General features: G+C 40.9%; 1 protein-coding gene across 1 annotated transcript in view; it reads right to left on the reverse strand.

The window, feature by feature from the left end:
* Nucleotides 1–20313, reverse strand: part of LOC127451258 (E3 ubiquitin-protein ligase RNF216-like) — a 54544-nt gene that overhangs the window by 22803 nt on the left and 11428 nt on the right. Inside the window, exons 11-13 of the mRNA XM_051715795.1 lie at nucleotides 19660–19797; nucleotides 19056–19204; nucleotides 18526–18604 (exon numbers count right to left, since the gene is read on the reverse strand). Coding sequence (XP_051571755.1) covers nucleotides 18526–18604; nucleotides 19056–19204; nucleotides 19660–19797 — 366 coding nt within the window. The remainder of the gene's footprint in view (nucleotides 1–18525; nucleotides 18605–19055; nucleotides 19205–19659; nucleotides 19798–20313) is intronic.

Genomic DNA, 20313 nt, shown 5'->3' on the forward strand with positions numbered 1-20313 from the left:
TCTGATAACCCTATGAACAAATAGGCCATACTAAATAAAAGGTGATAAACGTTTAACGTCGTAATGAACAAGACCACTATAACCTATACACACCGGACAGAAAGCGTGGCAAAGGAATCGGGTCATCCGATAACATTGCAAGATTGTACAGCAGATAGATGTGTGGGGGATCCAGCACATGGGGTAGGATGGTTCTTCTGGTAACTAGTAAGCATAATAATATATATACAGAATATATTACAAATATTTCTGGAGCTCGACAGTAATGAGCTTACTTGTCTGGCAATACCTTGAGTGTAGCTTACCTGTCGAGAAGCAACTCAGCATCTCCATCGAACCCCATAAATTCCTTCAAAGTCCTCCACCTTGTAAATGCTATGCCAAAGTTAATTCTGGCAATATTCCATTCTCAGTATCTGTGTCTTTTTGCAAGTCTTTGAATTTTGGCAAAGCTAAATTTCTTTTGATCTGTACACGTTCACATGGATGTTCATATTCACCTAGCTAAACAAGTAGCCATACCCCAAACTCACACTATAGGTTGAGCTAGAAAGGGATGGGTGGAGCGGAGTGGGCTGCTGAAAATATAAACATCAATGATTTGATAGTACCTGGGAGGCTCAGTGTTTATATTTTTTGGGGAGGAAAACCCAATAATGGCTTACTTATAGTTGTAAATGAACAACAAACTGGGATAGTAGAACGTATTTTCACATCAAAATCTTTTACATACTTCACACTTTACATCTGACTGAAATAAAACTTTTAAAGTGCACTAAAACGTATTAAGAGTATAAACTAATTTACTAATTGATTGTGTATAGGTAGAAGAGCAAAATAAATAGGCTTATCATCTTTAGAAAATGAGAAAACACTTGCCATTTCTTTTGTTGTTCCAATCAAATCCTACGGTATATTGGCGCAAATACATTTGTTACTTGGTAGAAGCTAGTCAACATGCCTTCATCTTTGTAAACCATGAATAGACAATGTAAGGTAAAAGAAAATGGGCCAGATTAAATACACATTCACTTGCAACAAAGACAAACATGGTTTGTGCTGACCACAATGATGAGTCGCCACTAAATCTAAGTCATCCAGAGAAACAGATTAGCTGACACCAAAGCAACCTATAGTACATTTATGCTGGGACAATCATCCAATCTATAAGTAACCTGAAGTCTTTTACTCATGGGCACAGTGCTGACAGCTCAAAGATCAACTCTTGTGGGGTTTGAAACTACAACCATTCTCTTACCAGTCCAGATGTTTAACCACTTAACCACACCACCCCATACATTTTCCTTACTAGCCACTTCAAGACCATGAGTTTGTCAAAGATCAATTCATGATCCAATAGGCAATTGCCATTTTATGCAGATTATCTACCCCTCAAATTTGTTCTAGAGAGGAGCAACTTTAGAAAAGTCCTCATAATGCCAGCCAAAAACCCAATTCTCCATATTGATAAGAATGCCATGTTGAGAGCCAGAAAGAGGACTAGAAAGAAGAAGTGAAAGTGGGTCACATTATGAAATCATACTACACTGCAGTTCTCCATTTCCCCCATCCTGCACTGTGACTTGGCCAGGGGGAAGAGAAATAGGAGCGGGAAAATGGAGGCCCTGCCTGATGGCACACTTAATCAATCAGCAGTGCAGAGGAAGGCCAAAGATGTGGCCGTTTGAGCGCCTTCCCCCGCCTTCCCTCTCCCGCCCTGCTGTGAGCTGCTGCAGAAGTGTGAGGTGGGTGTAGGCGTGTAATCAGCAGCAGATATGGCAGAATAAGAAACTTCACTGGCATTATAGAGCAACATTGCCACCTAAAGGACAACTGTTATAAGACAGATAACACACAGAAGGATAAAGAGTCTTAAAGAGAATGCCTACCATGATCAATCCCTTAATAAAGATAATGCTAGCAGATTTTCCTAGGCAACTAATCTACTAATAGATAAGAAAATTTGATTTTTTTGTTCCTAATAAGGTCTGCAACCCAGTTTCTATACCATTTATCCTAGGCTATGTTCACACAAGCAGAAAAAAATCAGATTTTTTTGGATGCTGTCACTCAAATCCGTTTAGGTTTTTGTAGTCTGAACAGGACAAAAACACATTAAATCCGATTTTTACAAGCCTCATCCAAACCACATTCGTAGGTAGTTTGGAATCAGATTAAAATGTGATTTTTCTTAATGCATCTCAGTCTGAACGGTCAGATCGGATTTTATGTGGTTTTTTCATCATTTGCTGTGCGTGATGGCTGTTAAATGTCATGTTTTGCGATGACAAATCATACTGCGCTCCGAACGGCATAATTAATGCCTTCACAGGGCACATTGAATTTAATACAATAATGATAGCCATGCAGTAGGATCGTTACAAACAAAATTTTCAATACAAATTACTTAAAAAGTGATTTCAGCCTGTTTATTACACATTTGAGCCCTACAAATCAGTGGAAGGTAAACAGGGCCTAGAGATCATCTCTTCTGAATGAAACACACCCATATGTCATTTATATGTTACAGGGCACACAAAGCACTGCAAACCTCTTATAATAACACAGACATTGGCTTAACTAACCCAAAGAAAAGCACTAAGATGCAGTAACCCGTACACGAGAAACCACAACGCGATAAAGTATTGAATGTCGTGCGAATACGGGACATTTGAGAAGCATTTCATCACAGGACACGGGACCTCGTCTCAGCATCTGACCTTTTTATGATTTAATACGGGACATCAAGCCTTCAATACGGGATGTTTTGCTCTCTGCTATAATACAGGAACCCAAGATAAAATGCGTCCCATATGAGATGTAATTTCGGCCAAAATACAGGACATACCCACTAAAACGGGCAGCAACAACACTAGCAGCAACAAACATTGCATATGCTGCCCCATTTTTAAGCCGTTGTCTGTGAAGAATGTTCATATTTGGATACTGCCATCATGAAAAGCATAATCAATGGTAAAACATCCATCACTAAAATCTCTTGCATGGTGAATATATGCAAGTTTGCTGCGTTACCATGACAACTAATGTGGATGCAAAAGCGACTGTTGTCTGAACAGAAAAAATTCTGATCTGGCCACATCTAACTTACAGTTTGAACAGTCAATCAAAAAAATCGGATTTGAGGAAAAATCGGATTTTTCCTGCAGTGTGAACAAAGCCCTAGTGTCGTCAAAAGTTCCGGTACTTTGGTAGCAAGTCGGTACTAAAATTAAAAACAAAGTCACCATACCAGTGTTTCTGCAATACCGGTAGTACCAAGCACCGACTCAATCCAATACCCGCACGCTGTCTGACTGACACACGACTGCTTTCAAATGCACACGCTTATTTGAGCGTGTTCTCTGTAACTCCTTTTAAACTGAAATGTACACTTAATCAAATTAAAATTGTGATTGGTCCTAGTGTGATTATTAAACCGCGAAAGGCTCCAAACGTAGTTTGCATGAGCTTTAAATGAATGTGTGAATACACTGGAAACTCCACAGACATTGAGAATAATTTGCATTGTATAAGATAAAGCAGAGCACTAATTTACTGTTAAGCATGCAGCACATGTAGACTATATATTTATAAAATTAAATCGTAGCATTTGCTGTTTGTCTGTCAGAAGTGAAGCTTTAAAATAAAGTGTCAAAATAAAAGCTAACATGAAAATTAAAGTCAGATTAAAAATGAAAGATAAATGCCTGAAATGTAAGAAATTGCAACAGAAATATATTACAACTGTGTAGTAAAATGTAATATTCACAGTAGTAATATTATTATTAATAATAAATAATGATTAATAAATGATAATAATGATACAAATCAAGCTCTCTCTCTCTCTCTCTCTCATATATATATATATATATATATATATATATATATATATATATATATATATATATACATACATACATACATATATATATATATATATATACATACATACAGGTGCATCTCAATAAATTAGAATGTCGTGGAAAAGTTCATTTATTTCAGTAATTCAACTCAAATTGTGAAACTCGTGTATTAAATAAATTCAATGCACACAGACTGAAGTAGTTTAAGTCTTTGGTTCTTTTAATTGTGATGATTTTGGCTCACATTTAACAAAAACCCACCAATTCACTATCTCAAAAAATTTGAATATGGTGACATGCCAATCAGCTAATCAACTCAAAACACCTGCAAAGGTTTCCTGAGCCTTCAAAATGGTCTCTCAGTTTGGTTCACTAGGCTACACAATCATGGGGAAGACTGCTGATCTGACAGTTGTCCAGAAGACAATCATTGACACCCTTCACAAGGAGGGTAATCCACAAACATTCATTGCCAAAGAAGCTGGCTGTTTACAGAGTGCTGTATCCAAGCATGTTAACAGAAAGTTGAGTGGAAGGAAAAAGTGTGGAAGAAAAAGATGCACAACCAACCGAGAGAACCGCAGCCTTATGATTGTCAAGCAAAATCGATTCAAGAATTTGGGTGAACTTCACAAGGAATGGACTGAGGCTGGGGTCAAGGCATCAAGACACAGACATGTCAAGTAATTTGGCTACAGTTGTCGTATTCCTCTTGTTAAGCCACTCCTGAACCACAGACAACGTCAGAGGCGTCTTACCTAGGCTAAGGAGAAGAAGAACTGGACTGTTGCCCATTGGTCCAAAGTCCTCTTTTCAGATGAGAGCAAGTTTTGTATTTCATTTGGAAACCAAGGTCCTAGAGTCTGGAGGAAGGGTGGAGAAGCTCATAGCCCAAGTTGCTTGAAGTCCAGTGTTAAGTTTCCACAGTTTGTGATGATTTGGGGTGCAATGTCATCTGCTGGTGTTGGTCCATTGTGTTTTTTGAAAACCAAAGTCACTGCACCCGTTTACCAAGAAATTTTGGAGCACTTCATGCTTCCTTCTGCTGACCAGCTTTTTAAAGATGCTGATTTCATTTTCCAGCAGGATTTGGCACCTGCCCACACTGCCAAAAGCACCAAAAGTTGGTTAAATGACCATGGTGTTGGTGTGCTTGACTGGCCAGCAAACTCACCAGATCTGAACCCCACAGTGAATCTATGGGGTATTGTCAAGAGGAAAATGAGAAACAAGAGACCAAAAAATGCAGATGAGCTGAAGGCCACTGTCAAAGAAACCTGGGCTTCCATACCACCTCAGCAGTGCCACAAACTGATCACCTCCATGCCACACCAAATTGAGGCAGTAATTAAAGCAAAAGGAGCCCCTACCAAGTATTGAGTACATATACAGTAAATGAACATACTTTCCAGAAGGCCAACAATTCACTAAAAATATTTTTTGTATTGGTCTTATGATGTATTCTAATTTTTTGAGATAGTGAATTGGTGGGTTTTTGTTAAATGTGAGCCAAAATCATCACAATTAAAAGAACCAAAGACTTAATCTACTTCAGTCTGTGTGCATTGAATTTATTTAATACACGAGTTTCACAATTTGAGTTGAATTACTGAAATAAATGAACTTTTCCACGACATTCTAATTTATTGAGATGCACCTGTATATATATATATATATATATATATATATATATATATATATATATATATATATATATATATATATACATACATTTGTGCTCAAAAGTTTGCATACCCTTGGAGAATTGGTAATATGTACCATTTTTAAAGAAAACATGAGTGAGCAGGCAAAACACGTTTCTTTTATTTCTTATGGGATTCATATTCAACTGTAGGTTATAACAGAATGGCACAATCATAAAACAAAATATGGCAACTAAGAAAAAAATGAAATGACCCCTGTTCAAAAGTCTGCATACCCTTAGTTCTTAATACTGTGTTTTGCCCCCTTTAGCATCAATGACAGCATGCAGTCTTTTGTAATAGTTGTCTATGAGGCCCCAAATTCTTGCAGGTGGTATAGCTGCCCATTCGTCCTGGCAAAATGCCTCCAGGTCATGCAAAGTCTTTGGTCGTCTTGCATGAACTGCACGTTTGAGATCTCCCCAGAGCGGCTCGATGATATTAAGGTCAGGAAACTGTGATGGCCACTCCAGAACCTTCATCTTTTTCTGCTGTAACCACTGGAGGGTCAACTTGGCCTTGTGCTTAGGGTCATTGTCATGCTGGAAAGTCCAAGAGCTTCCCATGCGCAGCTTTTGTGCAGAATGAAAATTGTCTGCCAGTATTTTCTGATAACATGCTGCATTCATCTTGCCATCAATTTTCACAAGATTCCCTGTGCCTTTAGAGCTCACACACCCCCAAAACATCAGTGAGCCACCACCATGCTTCACAGTGGGGATGGTATTCTTTTCACTATAAGGCCTTGTTGACCCCTCTCCAAACATAGCGCTTATGGTTGTGACCATAAAGCTCTATTTTGGTCTCGTCACTCCAAATTACAGTGTGCCAGAAGCTGTGAGGCGTGTCAAGGTGTTGTCGGGCATATTGTAACCGGGCTTTTTTGTGGCATTGGTGTAGTAAAAACTTCTTTCTGGCAACTCGACCATGCAGCTCCTTTTTGTTCAAGTATCGTCGTATTGTGCTCCTTGAAACAGCCACACCGTCTTTACTTGTGGGTTTTTTTTTGTATCCCAAACAATTCTTCTGGCAGTTGTGGCTGAAATCTTTCTTGGTCTACCTGACCTTGGCATGGCATCAAGAGATGCCCGAATTTTCCACTTCTTAATAAGTGATTGAACAGTACTGACTGGCATTTTCAAGGCTTTGGATATCTTTTTATATCCTTTTCCATCTTTATAAAGTTCCATTACCTTGTTGCACAGGTCTTTTGACAGTTCTTTTCTGCTCCCCATGGCTCAGTATCTAGCCTGCTCAGTGCATCCACGTGAGAGCTAACAAACTCATTGATTATTTATACACAGACACTAATTGCAATTTAAAAAGCCACAGGTGTGGGAAATTAAACTTTAATTGCCATTTAAACCTGTGTGTGTCACCTTGTGTGTCTGTAACAAGGCCAAACATTCAAGGGTATGTAAACTTTTGATCAGGGCCATTTGGGTGATTTCTGTTATCATTATTTTGATTATTTGATTTGAAAAGGAGCCAAACATCTATGTGATAATAAATGGATTCATATGATCACTAACCTTAAATAAAAATCAATGCCAAAATTTCACATTTTCTGCCATGGTATGCAAACATTTGAGCACAGCTGTAAGAATATATATATATATATATATATATATATATATATATATATATATATATATATATATATATATATATATTATATCTAAGAGTGCTGTTGTACTGAATAAAAGTTTGTTAAATTCAATAGCACATTACCATATTTTTGTGGTGGAATCAAAATTGATATCGTGAACCGTGAAATTTCACTGACTACAGAAATTTTGGTATCGTGACAACACTAGTTTATCCTAAATAGTCTGCGAGATTAGGCTTATTGTGTCCCAAATTATAGTACAATTATAGTACATTGGAAACATTAGATGATCTTCAATAGATCACTGGAGCAGTGTGAAGTCCCATGCTGCTTCAAACGCTCCACTATCATCCCCATCCCAAAGAAACCAAAAATCACAGGACTTAATGACTACAGACCCGTCGCTCTGACATCTGTGGTCATGAAGTCATTTGAGAGACTGGTGTTGGCCCACCTGAAAGACATCACTGGACCCTTTCTAGATCCCCTTCAATTTGCTTAGAGCAAACAGGTCTGTGGATGATGCAGTCAACATGGGATTGCATCATATTCTGCAACATCTGGACAGACCAGTGACATATGCAAGAATCCTTTTTGTGGACTTCAGTTCGGCTTTCAACACCATCATCCCAGCTATACTCCGGACTAAATTACACCAACTCTCTGTTCCCATGTCTGTCTGTCAGTGGATCACCAGCTTTCTGACAGACAGGCAGCAGCTTGTGAGACAGGGGAAATTCACTTTCAGCACCTGTACAATCAACACTGGTGCCCCCCAGGGATGTGTGCTCTCCCCACTACTCTTCTCCCTCTACACCAACGACTGCATCGCCAAGAATCCCTCTGTCAAGCTCCTGAAATTTGCAGATGACACCACTGTAGGGATGTAATGGTTTCAAGGTTTCACAATATACCTCGGTTTTAAAACGGACGGTTATCATACCGTTGAAATCTTCTCATTGACTGTATTGCATGAAAATTAAGACATATTTTTTCAGAACTTTTCTAAAATCCAAATCAGTTTAATTAAGACAGAATCTGCAACATTTACACAGCATCATATAAACTTGGCTAGATAAAATAAATCTTTAAATTGCGCCTTCCTCGTGTTGCATTTGACTGTCACTCAACTTTAAAGGTGACATGCAGGTTTCACAAGTGCTGAGCATCACAAACACAACAGAAGTCCAGCATGAGCGGGGAGCAGCAGCAGTGCAGCACGAGCGCAACATACAGACGTGTCCGAGCCTGAACCTTTATTTCTGCCGCCACAGAAGTTGAAGTCCGCTGTCTGGGATTACTTGGCTATGTAAAAGACCCACGAGGCACCATCAATGTTGATGGTTACCCAGTCTGTAAATTTGACACAAAAAAGTAACGGCTCAGGCGGGAAACACTTCAAACCTTAAGCACCATCTCCGTGAGCACCATCCCATGCAATTTGCGGAGATGAATGTAAGTGGAAATACAGTACACATGATAATAAATTATAGCCCGTATCATAAAAACACCAGATTCAACGTAGTTTTACATGATTTGTAATGACTAGTTAGGCTCAAGTTATGTTTATGCTTTGTCACATTCACAAACGCAGCAAAAGGATTTAAGACCTTGTTCAACTTTACGATGTGCCAACTGTTTGTTCTTTTGCCTAAGTGCAGCACAACAGTAGGCCAATGTGTTTGATAATACTAATAATATGTATTATTTGTAAAACATAGTACTAAATAGAGTTTACAAAATGCATGGCTTTTGGTGTTCAGGAAACTGACAATATGCATGCAAGAAATTGACAGAGAAACTGTGGCAGAAATTGTCAGTATTGGTCAAAATGCCAATAAATAAACTGCACATGAATAATATATTTTCAGTAGGTATTGTATAATTGAACTAAAATCACAAATGCAACAAATTACTGAATGCATGCAAATGCATATTTTAAGTGTTAACCTGGGCAATCATTATTACAAATGATTCAATTCAATTTCATAAATCATAAAATAACAATAACAAAATATTTTTAGTTATAATCATCTGACTACTGTACATGTTGCCAAAAAAACTGTTATTAATATTTACCAGTTTGTGATTTGTTTTTCTTTTTTTACCTTGTCGGATTAAGAGAGTGTCATGATGTTCAAGATCAGTTAAAGAATTAAAGTTGAAGAAATCCAAAATAAAGTTCAAGAATTGGTTATAACTGAAATATTTATCTGTGTGTTAATCAGAAATAGCCTATTTCATAACCAAATATTGAACTGCTTTTAATATTATCAATACACCTAAATACCATGAAACCATAATACCATGGTAATTTCTGTGACAGTTATCATACGGTGAAAATGTCATACCGTTACACCCCTACACCACTGTCATCGGCCTCATCCAAGATGATGATGAGTCTGCATACAGAAGGGAGGTTACACAGCTGGCTGTCTGGTGCAGTCAAAACAACCTTGAGCTGAACACGCTCAAAACGGTGGAGATCATTGTGGACTTTAGGAGGAACACCCCAACACTGAACCTCCTCACCATTCTAAACAGCACTGTGGCAGCAGTGGAGTCATTCAGGTTCCTGGGCACTACCATCTCACAGGACCTGAAGTGGGAGACCCACACTGACTCCATTGTGAAAAAGGCCCAGCAGAGGTTGTACTTCCTTCGCCAGTTGAGGAAGTTCAACCTGCCACAGGTGCTGCTGATACAGTTCTACTAAGCAGTCATTGAGTCTGTCCTCTGCACTTCTATAACTGTCTGGTTTGGTTCAGCTATGAAACCAGACATCAGAAGACTACAAACGACAGTTCGGACTGCTGAGAGGATTATTGGTTGCCACCTGCCCTCCCTTCAAGAAATATACACTTCCAGAGTGAGGAAAAAGGCTGGAAAAATCACTCTGGAGCCCACTCACCCTGCCCACTACCTTTTTGAACTGTTGCCTTCTGGCTGACGCTTCAGAGCTCTGAGCACCAGAACCGTCAGGCACAGGAACAGTTTTTTCCCTCAGGCTATCCATCTCATGAACAGTGAAATTGCCCCAGTGAGCAATAATTAATGTGCAATACACAGCTTAGTCTTTTTATATTATCCAACACATCCTACCTCTTCTGCCGTTACATTCCCTTGCACTGTATATAACCGATTTGTATTTAGATTTGCACTACGTATGTGTATGTGTGTATGTATGTATGTATGTATGTATGTATGTGTATATATGTATGTATGTATGTATGTGTATATATGTATGAATGTATGTATGTGTATATATGTATGTGTGTGTGTGTGTGTGTGTGTGTGTGTGTGTGTGTGTGTGTGTGTATATATATTTGTCTATTGTGTATTCTATATATACTTTATTTTTGCTGTTTTGTATTGTTGTGTACTGGAAGCTTCTGTCACCAAGACAAATTTCTTGTATGTGTAAGCATACTTGGCAATAAAGCTCATTCTGATTCTGATGCTGTACTATTGTTGTACTAAAATATGTTGTACTATTTTCTGAATGTGCATCCATTTTAGGCTAACATTGCCCACAACCACTTGCACTATGGAAAAGTACATCTGTGGTGGAATGGATGCAAATACATGCAAACGCAAACAGTACGTTAACAAGGAGGTCTGTGGTATAAAGACAATTTTATAACCTGTTACCGTACTGTAACAAAATATTTAGAAGTACCAGTATGTAATCTCTCTATTATTGCCATGTAGGCCCAGTATTGGCTTCAGAATGCACTCTCATGGATTGCCCAAAGACTGGTTACTGACCTATGATGCATACTGCAGAGGGCACAAAATTGGTTTCAGTCTGACTGGCTGGCTTTATGCAACTTTCCAGAGTTGAGGTTGCACAGATTTGAATCAGTCTGCTGGTAAACAAAGTATTGCTTACAAGATACTAGGCTGCCACAGTAACAAAAACATTATTGATAAGCCATTACTTGTGAATAACGAGCAAACTGACAAGAAACTGGTTTCCCTGACTGTTTAAGATTCAAACTAACATGGAAAACTGTACCATAAGACAGGAATTCAAAACATACTTTTCATTAAATGACAATATCTAGCAATATTCTACTCCCTGAGCTTTAGTTTGAAAGAAACTCATGACCACAGACCTTCCACATGTATTTACTGTGATAAGTGATAGAGAGACTAAGGCAAAGAGAGATGGAGAGAGATAAATGGAAAGAAAGACTTGACAAACTGCAGGCAGCTCTAGCATTCCTCTCAGGACTGTTGAGAATGTGGCTGTTAGTTCAGTGTCCTTGACAAGGTCTGCATGTCAGCTGTAATCCACTAGCACACACACAGGCAGACCGCTCCCTAACTCCTGGCACTGCCTGATACATTCCTTACAGCATAACACAACAATGTCCTCCACTGATAAGACAAAAGACATAAAAACACCATGATTTGGGCATGACACAACATTCTTCTTAAAATTCAGCCAATACAGTGGGGTTCAAACGTCTGTATCCACTTGTGAAAATGCTTCATAGATTTAAGGTAGCTTTTTTACAACTATTATCAGAATAACAATGAGTGAAAAGTTGAATGGAAAAATTAACATGAATGTAAGAAATTCTTAGTAATTGTTGGTATGTCTCCCTTTTGCTTTAATAACAGCATGCACTCGAGCTGGCATGGACTTTGCAAGTTTGTGCAAAGCCTGATGATCCATGTTATCCCAGTATGATCTGAGCTTGAGCTGTCTCAATAGAAACAAGGAAATACTTTTGTACAAAGTAGTTAACATGTTCACAAATTTAGCTTTTTGATTAGTAACCTAGAAATAGTGCAGAATCTAAATTATTTTGCTTTCATTTTACGTCAAAACCTTTGTTTTTACACTTAAAACTTTGTTTATTTTCAGGTTTAAATTCGATTTGGAATCCCAGATTTTCAATGTGGACTTTTGAACTCTACTGTAATTGAAAGGCTGAACTGATATAGACTAGTCAGCCTGCTTTCCAAGACCTCACCTATCACAATCCTGGCACAAGCTGTGGTTTGTAATTCACATCCTGAGGCTAAAATCCACATTTTCCCTGATATCATTTACCAAACATCATGAGAATACTGGAATACTGATTCATCTGGTTGTGGTGAACTCCTCAACCCTTGTTAAGCTCTGTTTTGAGTTCAGAGTGCTGCAAATGTATAGCAGATATGATGAATGACTTTCTCTGTTCTTGCCCTATCCTGACTAATTCCAGCAGAGTAAACCCTGCCAATGAAAAAATACCATTAGTTTCACATCCCCTAACACTGTATATCACGGTGCCCCATACTACAAATCTGAAAAAATGATTTTGCTTATCATCAATCGAATTAAATTAACATTTTAAAGTCAGCAGACTAAAGTGTATACAAAAATTAAAATATAAATATACAACAGTTAGTTCTGGTCCTTGAATCTGGACAAGAGACGTTCCATAAGTACTAATGTCACACACCATCAGCACTCGGACGCTTCACTGTTTGTATCACTCCGCTTGTGTTTGTGGCTTTCTAAACTAATGTGTAAGAGCAGTGTAGATGTCAAAAAGCAGCTAGATGAGTGTCTTTTCATTTTTCACAGTGACATTAAAGATTTTAGCCAGCAGGTAGCGACAAAAGGCCATTTTTATGTGTTATGAGTCAGTAAAGTTTCTTTGAAGTTATCAGCATTGTCTCTCAATCCATGATCGCTCAGATTACTACTACTATATTACAGCTGGGAAATATAGTTAAACTAACAGCGTCAGCATTAATGCTCATCATAGCTGAGAGACACAACAGATGGAAAAATCAAAAGCATACTCAAGGTGCTTAGCTAATACCAGAGTTTCCACATTGTGAGGAGATCTAATCAACATGGTGGTGGAGAGAACAGTTTCTGTAGTGAATGACTCTTGCGCACCGGCTACCGTTAAATACTCAGGGGGACCCCCGCTCAGACATCTATTTTTACACAGAGAAAATAGGATGTATTTAACCATTTTTGTGTGTTATGAGACTGTAAAGTCTGATGTGCATTGAGTCAGCGCTGACAGTCAGAGAGCGGTTTCTTTGAAGTCATAGGCATTGTCTCTCACTCCATGATCATTCTAATTACTACTACACTACAGCTTCAGCATTAAGAGACACGACAGACTAAGTAATCAGACAAACTCAAAGCGCTTACATTGTAGAAGATGTAAACATTGATGACTCTTGCGCACCGGCTACTGTGAAATAGGGAGGAATACCCCCCACTCAGATGCCTATTTTTCCACAGAGGGTGTCTTTGACCAAAATTACATTATTTAACACACTACAGCATTTCTGCTTGAGAGTCGAGACAGACGCAGGTATCACACATGCTCAATCTCTCTTTCTCAAACATACACACACAGACAAATCCTTCTCTCTCTAATAACTTGTTAGAAACAGCCCAAACTATCGTTACTAGTTCTAAAGTGACATTTTCAAATTAGTAACAGACGCTTGTGCGCATATCTTGAACTAGCAACAGCAGATTCTGATCCGTTGCGTAAAAAAGTATTCTGATCCATTGCGTAAGAAATTGCATTTTTTGTGACAGGCCTGCGCCTCATGACTGCGACTAAATCACAGCCTCGCTGATGTAGGACCATACAGCACTCTTGCTTGTGTGATATTGCTTAAATATAATAGGGGAAAAATGCTTCAGCAGACAGTTAAATGTAACAGTGTTGCACTGATGCCACAGTACACCTGGGACTCAAGCATCATAATAGCAGCAATACCATAGTTTTTCATTTTCTTTTTTTTTAATTAGTTGCATGTACGGTAGCAATATTCCCAGACTCTGAGCTCAGGTAGGGGCTGTTCATACAGACGGAGCACAACAGGATGGAACAGAACACCAGGATCTCGAGACACACATTTCAAAACTGAACTCCTTACCTGACAAAGCATTTTAAAATAAATCCCATAGCTTAATCTGAGAAATGCTGATAAGAGAGCAAGACGTAACAGCCAAAGACCTCCAACTAAGGGGCTGTTCACACCGAACGCTTGTGCAACCACCCATTTTGCCATTTGTTTTTCTTTGTAAACGTGCTAGATGAACGTTTTTAATCGTTTCGCCATGTGTGGTGATGGGGCATGGCCGAGCAACGTCTGTAGAAAGCGAGGCCGTGAGAGGAAGAGCGGTAAGGATTGACACCTGTGGGAAATTATCTCTAACAGTTGTTTTGTGTTGCAGTGAATGCTGGAGAGGGATAAAAGGGCAATCCAGACCACCGAAGGAGAGAGCGTGACACAAGAATTTAACTGTGTCTGTGATCGGTTGGGCTGAAAGGCCATCTGTATGTGTGTTATACTGAAAAGTACCAGGAATAAAAGACTCACGGTGAATTGTTTGTCCGGCTCCCACTTCTTCCTAGAAAGCAAGTTAGAAAAATATCACAGTGATGCCGAACCACGGGAATTAGGAGGAAGAAAACACCGTCATGGAGTCCTCGCCACTGGCCCAAGTATTCAAGACCCTCGCCAGCATCCACCAAGCCCAACATCAGTCTCTGCTGATGCATCTGGAACAGGAGCAGCGGTTCCAGGCACTCTTCCAGGCTCAAGCGCAGAACTGGCAGGTGTGGTACACCAGGAGGATCTTCCGCCATGACCCCGGACCCACCTAAGGCTGTACAGCACATCACACTGACGAAGATGGGACCTCAAGACAACCAGGAGGCGTTCCTTGAGCTCTTCGAGCGGATGGTGGGAGCATGGAACTGGCCCAGCACTCAGTGGGCGGCCCGCCTCGTGCCGCTGTTGTCCAGGGAAGCCCAACTCGCAGCCCACCAACAACCTGCGTCCAACCTCCTGGTGTACGAAGATCTGAAGAAAGCCATCCTGCAACGGGTCGGCTGAAGCCCAGAGCAACAACGCCAACACTTCCGCTTGCTGATGTTCGGCAAGCTTGGCCGGCCATTCGCATTCGCTCAACAGCTCCGTGATGCCTCCCGAAGGTGGCTGCTGGCTGAAGATTGTGACGCTGAGGAGATACTCGATCTGGTGGTAGTGGAGCAGTTCATCGTCCGACTACCGAAAGGGACAGCGGAGTGAGTCCAGTGCCACCGACCAGCATCGCTGGATGGGGCGGTTCAGCTGGCTGAGGACAATATGGCGGAGTATTCGGGGACTGGCAAGTCCCCTTCATCTTTGCTCTCTCTCTCTCTCTCTCCTCCCTCCCCCTAACATTCCCCTCCTACTGTTCCTATTCCTCGGAAACAGGGAATTCAGATCCCAAAACTGGTTCCCTGGGCTGTTCAACCCTCCGGTTTTCCCTAACCCCCACAGGCTGGTGAATCCACTGCCGCAGGTGTGGGCATGAAGGTTGGGCCGGTCTGCAGGAGTTGTAGGGAACCTGGGCATTTCCAGGTCCGATGCCTCGCGATGGAGGTGGAGACATTGGTCCGGATGTCTGACGCGCCACAGGCCGCCCCCGATCGAGCAGGAGTGTACCGGATACCTGTGAGTATTAAGGGGGGTACATGCCAAGCCTTGGTGGATTCAGGTTGTAATCAAACCTCCATTTACCAAAGCTTGGTTCAATCCAAGGCTTTGGATACAGGCCGGTGAAGGTAAGGTGTGTACACGGGGATACCCAAAATTACCCTTTAGTGATGGCCACCCCAAGTGTTGCGAGGCACTTTTCAGAATCATCTCCAGAGTGGGGATTCCAAAAGAAATCCTCACTGATCAGGGCACTATGTTTATGTCATGTACACTACACGAACTGTACGGATTATTGGGGATTAAATCGATTCGGACCAGCATTTACCACCGCCAAATGGATGGCTTGGTCGAACGATTCCATCAGACCCTGAAGAATATGATTCGTAAGAGGTCCCACAAGCCTCCACTGGGTTCTCCCCATTTGTATTATTGTATGGGCGTTGACCATGCAGCGTGTTCGACGTTCTATGGGAAAACTGGGAGGAGGGACCATCAAACAGCAAAAACGAAATTCAATACGTTCTTGACCTGAGAGTAAAACTCCATGCACTGGGGCAATTAACACAGGAGAATTTGCTCCAGGCTCAAAAATGTCAAAGCCGGCTGTATAATAGGGGTCCTTGGCTACGGGAATTTTCACCGGGAGATAAAGTCGTTGTATTGCTCCCCACATCGAGCTCTAAATTACTCACCAAGCGGCAAGAACACTTTGAGGTCACACGGTGAGTTAGGGAAATCGATTATGAGGTGAAACGAACAGATAGAGGCGGAACATGTCAGATTTACCACCTCAACCTCCTAAAACCGTGGAGAGAGGCAGTCCCTGTGACTTTGGCGATGGTGGTTCCGGTGAGGGAGGAGCTCAGACCAGAAGTGAACTTAAAAGCCACTGATCGAGTCACCCCGGTCACATGTGCAGACCACCTCTCACCATCCCAAGTCACGGAGGTTGCAAGAAGAATTTTCCGACGTGTTCTCACTTCTTTCTGGTCATACGAATCTCATAGAGCACAATATCGAAACGACCCCAGGGGAAGTAGTACATAGTCATCCCTACCGATTACCTGAGCACAAAAAAGAAGTGGTTCAGGAAGAATTAAAGGCCATACTGGATATGGGGGTAATAGAAGAATCCCACAGTGACTGGGCCAGCCCGGTGGTTTTGGTTCCTAAGAGCGACGACTCAGTCCGGTTCTGTGTGGATTATAGAAAATTCAATGCGGTGTCTAAATTTGATGCGTACCCAATGTCACGGACTGATGAGCTGCTCGATCGGTTAGGCGTGCTCGCTTTTATTCGACACTGGATTAACTCCTTAACTCCCATGTCCTGTGAAAAGACGGCATTTTCCACACTGTTCGGAATACACCAATCTGTGACGCTTCCGTTCGGTTTGTTCGGGGACCCGGCTATGTTTCAGCAGCTCATTGACAGAATCCTCAAACCGCACGCATCTAGATGACATCATAATTTTCAGTAATGATTTGCAGCGGCACCTGCAGCCTGTCCTGAGGTCATTGAGACGGGCGGGACTCACGGCAAACCCAAAGAAGTGCACAATTGGGCGGGTGGAAGTACGGTATCTGCGCTTCCACTTGGATAATGGGCAGGTGAAGCCCCAAACTGATAAGACCGCAGCGATTGCAGCCTGCCCGAGACCTAAGATCAAAAAGGAGGTGAGACAGTTCCTGGGGCTGGCTGGCTATTATCGCAGGTTTGTACCTAATTATTCGACCGTCACCAGCCCGCTGACTGATCTTACTAAATAGGGGGCACCATATCTGGTCCAGTGGATGGAGCCGTGTCAGCAGGCGTTCACACAGGTGAAAGCTGCACTTTGCAGTGGGCCGTTATTGCACTCTCCTAACTTCACTCTCCCTTTTATCTTGCAGACGGATGCATCAGACAGAGGGGTGGGAGCGGTACCGTCCCAGATGGTGGAGGGGGAGGAGCGCCCCATGTTGTACATTAGTCAAAAGCTCTCATTGAGAGAGACTAAGTACAGCACAGTCGAGAAGGAGTGTTTGGGCATCAAGTGGACGGTCCTCACCCTCCGGTACTATCTGCTGGGGCATACTTTCACCCTCTGTTCAGACCACGCCCCACTCCAGTGGCTCCATCCTTCTATGAAGGATACCAACGAGCAGATCACCCATTGGTATCTAGCTCTCCAGCCTTTTAAGTTTGAGGTGGTCCACAGGCCAGGGGCACAGATGGCTGTTACGGATTTCCTCTCCAGAAATGGGGGGGGGGGCTAAGTGAAAGGCCAGATGGCTCCACGGCCTGAGTTGGGCGATGGTGGTATGTGGTGATGGGGGCATGGCCAAGCGACGTCTGTAGAGAGTGAGGCAGGAGAGGAAGAGCGGTAAGGATTGACACCTGTGGGAAATATCTCTAACAGCTGTTTTATGTTGCAGTGAGTGCACACAACATTTTGTTGTTTATTCAGTGTCTTGTTCAAGAGCGCTGTGTTTTTCAACTTAAAAACACTCGACACACCTGCATTCTGTTAAACTGTATTTGTTGCGCTGCATCTAGCCTTTTTCAGAGCAAAAATGCGATGAGTCTGAGGTCATCGACAGTACTTGGCACACATCCAAAAATCAAATGCACACTTTTAGCATTCAAAATGTGCATTTTTATCTTAATTTCAAAGAAAATTTTAATTTTTAATTTTAATTTGACAGCCTTACAAGTGACAGCTTCGAGACACATATAGAAGTGGACAGAGAGAGAATTGAGCCAGATCACAACAGTATTTTTATAAAGGGGCTACTGCAAAAAAAGATGTCATTGAATTATTAACAGACACAGCACACACACACACACACACACACACACACACACACACACACCCTTATGTAGATCCAACAAACAGACCAACCTTTCTGCAGCGAGGGTTTGGGCAACTGAACAGAGAAATCTCTTTGTCCAAAAGTGCTGGAAAGTTACAAAATGGACACCTTGAAAAGAAAGTAAGGAAAACATTTTTTTTTTATAAATTATGATGGTGAGCCACTTAAAGAGGTGATTTCATACATTTTTTCACATTTTTATTTTTTCCCTGAGTCCAATTGTAATTTGATTCATTAATAACATTGATATATTTGAACCTAAGACAGTCTCCGGCCCCTAAAATTAAATAGGCTGTCAAGATTGTTAGTGAATAAAGACTTAAAATTTGGTTTGTTTCTCACACAAAGCTATTGTATGGCTTCAGAGGACTTGGAATATAGCACGCTCAAGTCATATTGACTACTTAGTTACTATTCAATTTCATTACATGGAAAACAATAGCATAAATATTTTTTGTTCCATTAAAAAAAGAAAGTCATATGGGTTTTGGAATGACATGAGTTGAATAAATGATGACAAGAGTGTTCATTTTTGGGTAAACCATTGCCTTTTACTCACCTGACCAGTTCGTCAGCACAGGTGGCTGCTACGGCCTCCTCTGCCTGTCGCTCGTAATATTTGCACAGAATGTTCTCAGGTAAAACCTTCTCCAGTTCACTGGTAGGGAAGGAACACGTACAGTTTCCGTCCATACAGCTCAACTCTGACTGCAAACAAACACAAATAATATTTTTCACTTATTTCTAGCCAGAACCAGAAGGTGTACAAATACTTCTTGTGTAAGTGCTGGACAGTCTATTGTTTTATCATTTAAAACTTAAACTTCTTTCTGTGAAATGTTTTGCTTGACACTTAATTTTATTGGAACTGAATTCATTTTAGGATAAAAATGAAAGGAACACAGTAGAGAAACTGGAAAGCACCTAAAAAGCACAGGGCTTAAATGAAACCAAAATACAAGGGGATTTCAAAATATGAGTTCACACAAAACATGCTGTTTGCACAGAGTTCAAATGACACAAAGGTAACCTCTGAGACTGAATAGTCTAATCTCAGCACTCCAGTCCCGGATGATGAAATATCATATCTGTAAAACAGGATGCGGTTGAGTACTAACTATCAGCAGCTATAATTCTACAATCGTCCTCTAGGACTGGCTTACCCGTCCTGAGCCGAACACTGCCTCCTGGGCATACTTCACCAGGCATTCCTTGCAGAAGAGATGGCCGTCCATACACTGGGTCATCTCTTCAAAGGCAAAATCCCCACAGCAGCATCCACACAAAATCAACTGCCCATCCTGAGAGCACAGAAAAGACCAAAATGTAATTTTCATGTCATAATTTAATGCTCTGTAATCACAATGTTCAGCATCCAAATCAATAACAAAATACCATGTCTGAGACCGGTCAACCATTTCATTTCTAAAACATATTACAGTAGATAAAACATTATTAGTTACGCTATTTTATGGCTTTAAATGCAGCTAATCCAACTACATGGCTGTGACCATCACATACAACAGTTATTAAGTTATAAACATGAAGTTAATATTGAGTAAACACCATTTCGGACATAAAGAGCCAACTGGTTTTTTCACCAATGAAAATAGTTTAGTTACAATGTTACAAACCACATAATTGGAATTTTATGCAGCAAGCAATAACAGAAAAACTGAGAGATACAAACTTTGAAACATTTCAGAGCTGTTAAACGAAATGTCCACACTCTTGAAACGCCACTTGTCCAATCGAATTAGTGGACCAGAACTAAATGTTTTAAAATAGATTATTAAAACAGGTGGTCACTGATTCAA

Source organism: Myxocyprinus asiaticus, chromosome 14 (genome assembly GCF_019703515.2).
Source record: "Myxocyprinus asiaticus isolate MX2 ecotype Aquarium Trade chromosome 14, UBuf_Myxa_2, whole genome shotgun sequence".
Lineage (NCBI taxonomy): Eukaryota > Metazoa > Chordata > Actinopteri > Cypriniformes > Catostomidae > Myxocyprinus > Myxocyprinus asiaticus.